Below are 12357 nucleotides of genomic sequence, written 5' to 3' on the forward strand. Positions count from 1 at the left end.
GTTATGTTTCACGACGATGTCAGTCTTTATAAATGTGTTCACTCTGATTTCAACTTTCTCATTCGCCGATACAGATTCTACCGAGTCTGTTTTTAGTTTTTTTTATCATTCTTGAGTCAAAATTCTCGACAAAAATGAAAGTAGATGTATCTCACTACTTCATCATGCTTCCTGACATAATCTAGTAGCACAGTGATTGACGGTCTTCTTTCATCTCATGCAGTGGGAACACATTGAGTTATGTCCTGCAAAGAATAAATTTCTATCTTGCACGAAACAGAATAAGCTTTCAGACCGTGGGGAGTTATTGCCTTTGGCCAGCCAGTGACTAGAGTTTTGACATTCTTTTGTATATGATGGCATGAAGATATTTTTACAAAATCTGGTCAAGTAGGTACTCTGTTCGCCGGTCGAAGGTGTATCTTGTATTCTATTAATTTTGCCCGGATTGCATCGTCCACCATTTCATATTTAAATGACTCAATATCGACTAATCCGATGTAATAATTGTACAGTGAGAGAGCGTGTTCATTAATTGCTTTAACAGGTTCACTCCCTTCAGTTTTTTATTTGCTAACCTTTCAATTCGCGTGATTACTTCTCCAATAATTATTTTCAGCATGTCCGATTTTTGAATTTTTCCAGTTGAACTCTCAAGTACTCCAAGATACTTATATCCATCAATTTCGTCAAAAACTTTTGCCTCCGCTGATTACAATGAGGTATTCGTGGCTGACTTTTCCAGATTTTTCTTTAGCCCAGCTGCACGGAAATGACGATTGACCTCTTTCATCATTCGAACAATTACTTTCTCACTTTTCGAGACAAGTTTCAAGTCATCGAAAATAACATGCCCTGATTTCCTTGCCCTATAGAAACCTTCAGGAAGTTATGAGATAATAAACGGCTCAAAGGGCCTAATACAAGGACAAATAACATGGGGGACAAACTATCACCCTGCAAGATCCCCCTCTCGATGCGTACACCTCGAATGTACTTGAGATTTAGCCTTAGTTTGACTCTCTATCTGGTGACCATCGACTCAACAAACTTGCCAATCCATCCAGATAGATCAGACTTTTCCAAAATCTGTATCAGAAAATCGCGATCTACTGAATCAAATGCTTTTTTAACGTCATTTTATGCAGCATGAAGTTTGTAGCCATTCGCTTTGTTTAACTCTGTTCACTAATGCTTGTTCTTCTGCCCTCTGGCACAGCTTCCTTGTTCCCAGTTGATTTTCAGAGAGAAGGCCGGAAACTCCACAAACTCGCCAAGCTTGGTATTTACAAATTTGGTCATCAGTTTATAGAGAGCCGGCATACATGTTATAGGGCGTAACTCCTTTGGGGACACCGGATTTTTAAACTTTGGAATAAGATGTGTCACCCCAGTGTAGAACCACTTTCCTGAAGTGGTGTTTCTCCATTTATGACATTAAGCATCTGTTCGAAGATTACCTCATGAAGTGATGTGAACTTTTTTAGAAAGAAATTATACACACCTTCGCAGCCTGGGACCTTCCAATTTGGCAAATATTTAACGATCTCCTGAAATAAACATTTTGAGACTTTGACTGTTACGCCTTCTACTCCAGTCATCCTCTTCGCAATCTTCACAATCTGACCACTCAAATCATAATTTGTTAATTAAATTAACTAAAAAATTTGAAAAAAGCTAACAATTTTCTCAGAATTCTCGATCTAAAGGGAGATATTTTTAAAATAAAGAATATATCAATAAAAATGAATTCAAACAAAATTCTGAAAATTTAAAAAGAGATCAAGATTTTTTACCTTTGAAAAAGTTGCGGCCTGTTTGGTGATTCGTTCTTTTTAATTCTTTCTAAAATTTTTTCAAAAGACCAAAATTTTAAATTATTCTTTATAATTCGTTTCTAGAAAAAATATTTCCTCTTCGAACTGCTGGATTCCACACACAATTGGAACCTGCAGGGATTTTCGTAGAGGACGGCAGAAGACCCGATGGGATGACCACATTTCCATTCTAGAGGGGAAAGTGTCTGGTTTGGGACGTCACGTGCGTGAACTCCTTTTCCAATCAAAACATCAAATTATGCATCGAGAATCCTGTAGCCCCGTCTGAACGGGCTGAGAAGAGAAAAGCTGAGAAATACGCTGGAATTGGGAATGGGAGAGTGTTTGTCCCCCTGGCTGTTGAGACGTCAGGAATACAGGGGCCTTCTACTCGGACCCTACTCCAGCGCATTGCCTCATTAATCGAAAGGGTTACCGGCGACCCGTGTGAGCACCGGTAATTAATCGAAAGAATATCTATAGCCATAGTCAGAGGCAATACTCTGGCTATCTGCCAATGACTATTTCTCTTTTGATTTGAAATATATTAAATATAATTTTAGGTCTACATTTGAGTCAGCTTCTGTTTTATTGAATCAACTTATTTGACAGTTACGAGGTTAATTTTTAGGCCAACTTTATGGTTTCTCTAGTCATTATCAATAACATCGAACAGTGCTAATACGAATAAGTGATTCACGTTCTAGAAGGTTTTTAACGTGCGAGGTTCTTCAAATAAAGCTGGTTTTATGGTGACAATCACATATTCAGTTCGAAACTGTCTGTCTTCATTGCCCTATTTATAATATTTTATAAAATAAATTATTAATGCAATTTTGAAATTAGACTTTATAATAAATATATTATCTAAAAAGACATTTTGTAATCTGTTGATTTTCCTTTTTTGTTACGTATTAAACAGCAATATCACAAAATAAAATATGTCAGATGAAAATACTGTATCAGTAACTAAAGATGAGGCAGCCTGGTTACTCAAGTAAAGTTCACTTTACCTAATCAAAAGTTATTTGGAGGAATCAAAAGTAGCACATGTGACGTTTCTAAGTATGGTGGAAACATTTAAAATGTATGAACATGGTTCCTACAAACTCTTTTCTTTTGGTATATGCCTGGTATATTATGGAACCTAATACTCTCAGTTAGAACTGCTTCAAAGATATGAACTCTTCCCTGGAAGATGTCAGCGTCTCATGGCTGCTGTTATGCTATTCCAACTATATAGGAATGGAAACAAATTGTCTGGGTCAATATTCTCACAACAATTAGAAGAAATTATAGTAATATCTATTTCTTAGTTAATTAACAAACATTTACAGTGATAGTTAAAATAATTTAATTAATTGCACCTTGTAGATTCAGGATCAAAAAAGAGCAAGACTAGCTGGAATAAGGAGGTTTGAGTCCAGCGATATTGGCTTCTTGGTGCATATGATAAATGGAACTATTGAGGTTGTCGAAAATTGACGTTTTTTCTAGATTTGGAATCTGACACCACATATTGTAACAACAAATTTTGTGCTCCCTGAATTTGTTAATTTTGATGATTTTATGAATTTAGAAATCTAAGATTCCTAACATCTTGGCGGAGTTGACGGATACGAACGAATTTGGCTGGAATTTTCATGATAAAATGAGATTACCTTTGCTGTGGACACTTTCTGGCGATCCAAAGGACATTATCCCTCACAACGACGACATTTTTTCATTTACGGTGGACTTAATGTACCTCGCAGTCAATATGAATTCGGAAACCCTCCAGCCATCTATGATGCGCCCCTCCCCTCCTCCAATGGAAGGAAGCCTCATTGAAGTTATTTAAATATAAACTTTTTAGATACCGTGGCATTTTTCCTCCGCGAAACATCTTTTACCACCATTTTACGGAAAATCCCGTCCGGTCACGATCTGGCCGATTGAAAGTTCACTCCGTCGTCCAAAAACTAACTACTACCGCCACACTCATTTTAGTATTTTGAAAAGATTGTTGTGTCGGTGCCAAGTTTCGAGCGAGGAGCTGAATATGTTGGTGGATATGATAATTTCCTTGGAGAATGAGCCACGTTTTTTGTGTCAAATTGCTGTTGTGGACAAGGATTTGTTTGCTCAATTGTTGGGAGCCAGTTCTCAGGCTGCTAAGGTGTTGATTGCAGCGGTCTCAGGGACTGAGCTTTTTATCACCTTACTGTCTACGGTAGCCGATATTTCAACGTTCCGATCATTGGAACTTGTGAAGGACCTTATTAATGCTCCTGGAAAACTTATTTCCGTCGAGTTTGTTCATAAATACGTCATCAATTTCATGCATAAGACAAGTTCCGCTACTTGTGGCGAGGATTCTGGGGATGCAAGAGTTCGTTGGGTAAGGATATTGTTTGCTTTCCTCACATCTATAATAAAACAGAGAATGTTTGATCTTAGGGTAGGTTGTTGGTGTGTAAAATTGCAGCCTATTGTATCTGAAATTCAGTCTTTTTGTTGTGATCATTCAAAAATGAAGGAGTCAACTGCTCTCTATAAACTCATCCGTAGCCTGGATGAATATGTTCCGCAATAATTTTTTCGTAATTTAATCTGTTCTATTTATTTGTTTGAATGATATCCAATTTTCGTTTAATGCGCGACGAGGTTTGTTAGCATATAAATTACGATTGAAACGATATCGCAATATCCGAGATTAGCATGAGCAAATAGAAAGGCAGCCAAGTACCAGTCGGATTTAAAAGTCTTTCACTCAACATATGTCGGTGGAAAAGCTAACAGATAAATCATTACTAATTTTTAGATTGCAAGAATATTCCAGCCAAATTCGTTCATAATGGAATGCATTATTTTTCTATCTTTTTTATCAATTATGAAATTACTTGAGTTGAAACCGGTAGCTTTCGGTTCTTTGATGTCACTTAGAAATTATGACTAATACAATACAATACAAAAACTTTTGAAATAAAAGAGATAAAAAGATTTGAGCTTTATTTTGAAAAAGGCGTTACTAACCGGAAAAGAGGATAATATACGTGATGTTGGTAACAAATTTCTGTTGATCATATAAACATTAGACATGCATGCTGTGCTTAAATGATCTGGTTACGATATGTGTGAATGAAAAAAATCGCTTATATACTAGCACTTATGATTTGATTACAAAGTTCCAGTTTGGAACTAAACGGCATTGTCAGAAAGAAAAGGAACGATTCATCATTAATTGCAATATGATCAAAGAATCTGTTATTTAGTATTTAATTAGCAGCAGAGGATAAGATCGAATGGCAATTCCCACGCAAGATGGCTATTGATATGCGTTGGAAAAGCCATGTCCGTTCCCGATGATCATTTCTCCTTCTGCTTGCCAAATCCCCCAGTTTAATAAGGAATTTTTTAGTTCTGGGACCGAGGACTCCCGATGTCTCCACTGCGATCGGGGCAAAGATATGACGATGAGATAATGCACTGTATTTCTTGATTTTTAGCGTTTCGGCCAGGTTAGCTGCGGAGCCCGGCTCTGCGGCTGACGTAAAGATGTTTCCGGCAAAGAAGATGTCCGTGCAAGTTGCGTCCCAGATGAGCGACTTGCCATTTTCGAAAGGGAAATTCGTTAAGGAACTGTAAATAGATGCGTTAACAAAGCATTCCAAAATTGCTCTGTACTTAGATAGATGCAAAGAAAACTTTGGATTTAGGGCGATATCGTGTTTTAGCGTCTTAAAATCATAAGGGACCAATTCTGATTAGAAATCGCAAATAAATTAATATTATTATATTATTTTTTAAAAATTATTATAATTATCAAAATAATTATTATCTGCAACGCTTTAACAGTATTTTTGAATGATGTCTCGCGGAAGGCCGTCTGCATCGACTATTATTGTTAATAATACTCAACCAACATATGATTTGTTACTATTTGAATTGAATCACCGAGATTTTGTGGAAATAACAGTGACCACGCAAGATACGGTCAATTGGTTGGCTCAATATCAGCTAATCAAAAATTCGATGAAATGCGAAAACTGCAGCACGGATTGCCGTCTTCTTTCAGACAAATCCCGACTCGACAAATTAAAGTGGAAATGTAAAACATGCAATTTCTCAAAATCGATTCGAGATGGCAGCTTTTTCTCACATAGTCATCTTGAATTGAAGAAAATTTTGGACTATATCTATTTTTGGGCACTCAATTCAGAAACGATTATCTGCAGCAAAGAATCTCGATCAGACTTTAAAAAAACATCAATTGATTGGGGCAACTTTTTACGTGATGTATGTGTAAAGTGGGTCGAGGACCATCCTTGTTCTCTCGGTGGAATTAACCCAGAAACTATGTTGCCAATTGTCGTAGAAGTGGATGAAACAAAATATTTTCATCGAAAATACGCAAGAGGTACCTGGCACGAAGGGCATTGGGTTGTTGGTGGAAAAGAGAGGGGCAACCCTAGGAATATTTTTCTGGTCGAAGTTCCTGATCGGAGTCGAGACAGGCTGATTCCAATAATCCAAACTCATGTACAGACCGGATCGATTATCTGTACGGATTATTGGCCAGCCTACAATAGAATCGAATTGTAGGATATGCCGATCATTTAAGAGTCAACCACAGCCGCAATTTTGTTGACCAGAACAATCGCTCCACACATACGCAGGGAATCGAGTCATTGTGGTCTCACGCCAAGAAAAAGCTAAAAAGGATGAATGGAACATCCCGTGTTCTTTTTAATTCTTATCTGGCGGAATTTGAATGGCGGTGGAGAAATGATACGTATCCCTGTGGAGGCGGGAATGCATTTATTAAAATGTTAATAACTATTAATTCTCAGTATCCTTTGTCTTAATAATTCGAGTTTTTCACTGTTTTCATGTTTTACTAAGTTGCTGTAAAAAATGTAGTTTTAAAAAAATTTTAATTTAGGGTTGCCACAGTATTGTACATATAAATTTAATTATAATAATTTTTAAAAAATAATATAATAATATTAATTTATTTGCGATTTCTAATCAGAATTGATCCCTTGTGATTTTAAGACGCTAAAACACGATATCGCCGGATTTAGTTCAGGGGTGTCAAACTCATTTCTTCCGCGGGCCGGATTAAAAAAATTTTAGGCTCCGCGGGCCAGACTATTTATTTTTGATTTAACAAAATTCGTACTACGATTTATAATTTATAATTTTAATTTAAAATCATTTAACAACAAATTTAATAATTTTTATAATTAAAATATGTTCCAGAAACTTGACATCTTTTTTTCTTCATAATAGAGTCAATATCTGGAGTGAAATCCTGAGTTACCGTCAATCTTAGAATCTCACTCAGATGAGTGTGGGTGAGCCTTGATCGAAATTTTGTTTTGTTTATGTTCATTAAAGAAAAAAGTTGTTCACATAGATATGTACTTCCAAACATTGACAAGATTTTCTCAGCTAAGGCTGTTAAGTTGGGATACTTCGGCAAGAGATATTTATAAAAGGTGTCTAAGCCCACCATGGTAAATTTATTCTTCAGATCTGAGTCACATTTCAAATCAATTTCTTCTCTTTTCTAATTTTTCCCATCAAATTATTGTATTCATGAGCATGGTAGGTTTGGTAATGTCGTCGAATGTTATATTCATTGACAACTGAAATTTCTTGTCTACAGACCAAACAAGTAGGTTTACGATTTAAATCGGCAAAGAAATATTCCAGTTTCCACTTTTTTTGAAAAGATCAACTTTGCGCTTTGTTGAAAAAGGCATCAGCACAAGACAAGAAAAACAATTAGAATAATATAAATCCAAAAAACAATTAATTATTTTTTAAGTAATAATTTTTGTATTTTTATTTATATTCTAGAATCTAGATTCTTGTATTTTTATTTGGAGTTAAATAATAATTTTAGATTTTAAATACACTTTTAAACTTTTACCGCGGGCCGTATCTTTGACACCCCCGATTTAGTTAGTCGCAAATTTTTAAGCCTTGAAAAATTTAGGATTACTTAAATAGATTACTAAATTAATGATGTCAATAATTCCTAACTATGGAATGTCGTTGAGATTAAGAAAAAACATCTGGAGACAGTTAATATTCAACGTGTTATAGTTCAAAGGAACGGTTAATATTGAACGATTAAATGTTTCAGCAGTTATTTATATTGGTTTTTGATCTATTAAGGAAATTCATGTTCTTTAAATCAATACCGGTAGAGAATTTCCTTACGTTTTTTAAAAATTGTTTCCAAATTTATTGATGTAGGAATTTAGATCTCCAAAATATATAACCTCCCTTTTCCTGCCAGGTTGAGGAAAAATTCAAAATGTTGGATATTAGCAAAACTACACCAGAAGCTCAGTAGGAAAGCATAAAGTTGATTATCACTACAAACATCTACAAAAAACCTGATAAAAAATGTGCTTGGTTATCAGGATATACTTTGAAAATAGCCATGCGTCGTAGAGCAGCAAAGGCAGCTGACAGGAAAGATGTTCCCTTTAATGCTCGGAAAGAGAAATTTAAATTAATGGAGGGAGTACGGAGAAGAACTTTATACACCTGAATAAAAAACATCGGCCTCTCATCGTGGAACACTCTCTATCTTTCCAAACCCCGAAATAAAATAAGACAGTGATATATGAGCAGTAAATGAATTACCTTACAAGAAGGCTTCTGGGTCAGACAATATTTCAAGCGAGATGCTCGAAACCATTCCTTTATCTGAAATTACAATCGTATGCAAGAAAATCTGGAAAACTGGCATTTAACCTTCAGAATGGAAAAATCTCAGCATGGCTTCCGACCACAACATTCAACAACTCACCTCACGATTCTAACAGATTACATCGCAGACGGATTTAAAAAGTACACTCCATCTCAAAGAACATTCCTGGTATCAAAGACATCAGTAAGGCATTTGACCGAAAATCGCTTCATGTCGTCAGCACCAAAATTTTTGAATTCAACGTCACCCACAAAATCAAAATATGGCTGGCTTCCTCTCAGGAAAACTCGGCCGTACAGAATACGCGAACAAAAAATCTCAATTCCGCTACCTTCCAAATAGCGTACCACAGGGCTCTTCTTTCTCCCTTTTACTCTTCAACCTCCATTTGAGCAACATCCCCACCAACAACGCGACCCTACAACGCAACAATTCCTCAATGAGATCCCGGGCAGCCCACACTCTCAACATCGTGTTCCCCTGTCAAGAAACAAAAGGCATATCATTGCGACTCCGCAACTCCCCTTATCGATGAATCCGAATCATTGCTAGGCAGGAAAATCCGTATACAGCTATCAAGAATCCGCTCAGGGCACCATCCTCTTCTTCAAAGACCACATCTCTCCGTGCAACCAGATGATCTTTTCTCATGCCCTGGGCCACCTCAATCGTCTCCCAACCACGGGCTCCGGGACCTGTGGGAGTGTCCGGCCTCCGCCGAACAAATTTAATCATTTTTGTAATTTAGATTTAACCAAAGTATAAATCAATAGATCTCCTTTATCAGCTCTTCAAATGGATTTTTAAGAAAATACATTACATTTATTAAGGATATTGTTTTCGACTACAGCAATACAGTACGCTCAAAGACGAAAAAGCTTTTTTCTATCTATTCATGGAAATTGAAAATCCAGCTAACGTTGAAAATGACATAATTGAAAGCTTCCTTTTATATAATGACGACATTAATAAGTCCCGTGAACAGAATATAATAAATGCTGAAGAAAAAATGATACAACAAATAAAGTGGAGATTTGACAAACAATTTATTGAAATTTATATTCAATTAAGAATAAATTATCAACAATGCTAATGCATTTATGCATCACATCCAACTCCTGCTTCCAATGTTTTACGGAAGTAAGAAAACGTATGCACCGCACCGAAGGACCCGTATAGGCAAATTGTTTGAAACAGAGTCCGCCTTCAATCCCGCATCAAATCGTTCCGTAAATCCGTCGACTAATACAGTTTGGCCTGCTTTGAGACGACCTGTCGTCCTCACAGCGAAGCCCTAGCTAAATGCCACTTCACTGCCAAGTATTGGGAACCTTCTGGACAATGAGTCCGTACGGACTGGAATTTGTTTACGTCTCAGTATTCGCCTATGCGAGCCACACATCTGCCACTGTGGCGCGAAAATCTGTCGCTTTGGACTGCACGGATTGCCAAGTTCACCAGGATACAGGTTTCCACGTGTCTCCCTTCCTTCATCAACGATGGACTTGGGCTGTAAAGCACGGTTTCATCTAATCAGGTTTGCCCCACTTCCGCTCGGAACTCCTATCCGCACTGGGAAGAACCTACTTTCTTTCTTGAGCTTGATCAAAGAGAGCATCAACATAATCTCTTTGCACCCAATAACAATCCTCCTGGAAATTAATTACAAATGCCCCCCAAAAAACAAAAAGAACATCCAACACTGTCCGGAAAACACCCTGAATGAAGGTGTTAGTATCAAACTAGCCGAAGATGACGTCCGATGTGCGATTCGCACAAAAACTTCCGTCAAGTTTGGGGGTTCGCATTCCATTTCGTGTCGCTAGAGCGTAGCCCGCTCGTCTCGTCATGGGGCACTCAACGATGTCATCTCGCGAGCACTCAATGCTGCCGGTCTCTCTTCGAATCTATTCGAATTAGTCGGTCTGGACAAGGGGGAGGGCAAACCTCCGGATGCAAAATGTTTCATCTGAGATGCTAGGAGTACAGACACTTCGTTGCCATCCGTAATGCTGTCACCTGTATCTTTTCCCGGATCGGCATTGGCCGAAAAGTACAAACAGCTTTCCACACAACACTCCTTTGTCTGTCTGGCATTCGAGACCTCCGGAGCCTTCGGTCCGCAAACATCAAAATTCCTGAAAGACGTCTGCCTTCTTATCGCACGGAGAAAAATGAATGCACGCAAATCCTCTTGACTGAAACATAGGATCCCTAGAATGAAACAGAGGCGCAAGCTAACTATTTGCCCGGAATCCAACCGTTCTCTGGCAATGCTCGCAGATCTAGCTTGTTTTTCTTTGCTGACTTTTTTGCATGCGAGTAACCATTTGAGGAAAGTTTTTTTGACGGAACCAAAGTTGTTCAGCTCATAACTCTCAAAAAATTTTATTAAGTAATTTTTATTTTCAGAAATTAACGTAATATTATTTTTAAATAAATTACATTTTTTCTAGTGGTATTTTTATGAAGGATAAAATAAAACAATGGCGGGACAATAAATTTCCTCTCTACGAATTGAAAATTTGTGTAGTAGGTCCAAGCAATTCTGGTAAAACAACTTTTTGGTTTACTTCGAGTTTTATTTTTGATCCACTTGGTATGGAAATAGAAGAGAGTTTAGATATATTGTTTCGACTTATTGACCAAGGTGTAATTGAAGAGCACATTTCTCTTCTTCTTTTATCTAATATGTCGCGAGCGCAGCGCGCGACCGAGCGCTAGACGCGACTTTGACAGCTAACAAGCCTGTCATCAACAAATATATTTATTAAATTATTTAAAATTTTAACATGATTTAAAATTAAAATTGAAATAACTTAAGTTTTCCATTGAATCCCATAAAATAATTTATAAGTAGACCTTAATAGAAAAAGTAAAATCAATGAATACTGAACGCTAATTTGGTTTAGGTTGTGAGGGGGGTAATAATTTGACAGATCTCATTGCTATTTTTTCGTTTTAATCTCTAAAATTAGGTCTTCTAATCAAAAATAAACTGTGCAGACAGGCTTGCTCCTTCAGAAGATTCTTGTTTTGACATTTTAATAAATTATGAAGCATTTAGATTTTTTCTCATTATTCTAAAATATAAATTATAAATTGTAAAATATTATTTTTATTTATGAAATCGGTTTTAAAGCTCATTCTGCTTTGGCATCGATTTTAATTTTTGTGATCGAATATATTTAAACCCAAATACCAGCCCGTGTATTTGTCACATTTCAAAGGCGTTCGACAGCGTTTGGCACCTAGGCCTCCTGGAAAGGATCATCAGTATCCATCCGGGGCAAAGGACTGTCAAATGGCTAGAGAATTTCTTACACATGCGAAAGTCTTTTATCAGATGTGGTAACCGGACCTCGGATACAATCAATCTAAGGAGGGGAGTGCCTCAAGGGTCGGTCCTGAGCCCTCTACTTTTCAACTTATACGTTGCCGACATCCCGAAACCAGTAAATCCGGAGAGTCTACTAATCATCTATGCGGACGACATATTGGTTACGGATCTGTCGCGATCCAAGGACCTCTCTTGGAAAAGGCTGAGGGAATATATAGCGAGGGTTGAGTCTTGGGCTACGGAGAAAGCCCTCTCCTTAGCACGAGACAAGTCCACCATCACGTGGGTTTCTAAAACTCGGAAAGGAAGAGAACCACTTCTGGAGACAATGGGACTAAGAATCTCTGACGACCTAAGCTACCTTGGGGTAACGATCGGGGCTGACGGATCGTTCCTTAAGTTCGTGGAATCTAGAAGAAGGAAATGTTCCGGGATCCTGAGAAGCCTTATACGCTTCCATCTCTCCCCAGACACCTTTCTCTTCATCT

At 37.4% G+C, this 12357-nt stretch overlaps 2 protein-coding genes across 2 annotated transcripts; both read left to right on the forward strand.

The window, feature by feature from the left end:
* The first annotated feature begins 3858 nt into the window (after positions 1-3858).
* Positions 3859-4392, forward strand: LOC115227144 (CCR4-NOT transcription complex subunit 11-like). The gene has a single exon (XM_029798059.1). It carries the CDS (start codon positions 3859-3861, stop codon positions 4390-4392), a length of 534 nt encoding a protein of 177 aa, XP_029653919.1.
* A 1274-nt stretch (positions 4393-5666) lies between these two features.
* Positions 5667-6401, forward strand: LOC115227145. Its single transcript, XM_029798060.1, has one exon. It carries the CDS (start codon positions 5667-5669, stop codon positions 6399-6401), a length of 735 nt encoding a protein of 244 aa, XP_029653920.1.
* The last annotated feature ends 5956 nt before the right edge of the window (positions 6402-12357 follow it).

Source organism: Octopus sinensis, unplaced genomic scaffold (assembly GCF_006345805.1).
Source record: "Octopus sinensis unplaced genomic scaffold, ASM634580v1 Contig02042, whole genome shotgun sequence".
Taxonomy (NCBI): Eukaryota; Metazoa; Mollusca; class Cephalopoda; order Octopoda; family Octopodidae; genus Octopus; species Octopus sinensis.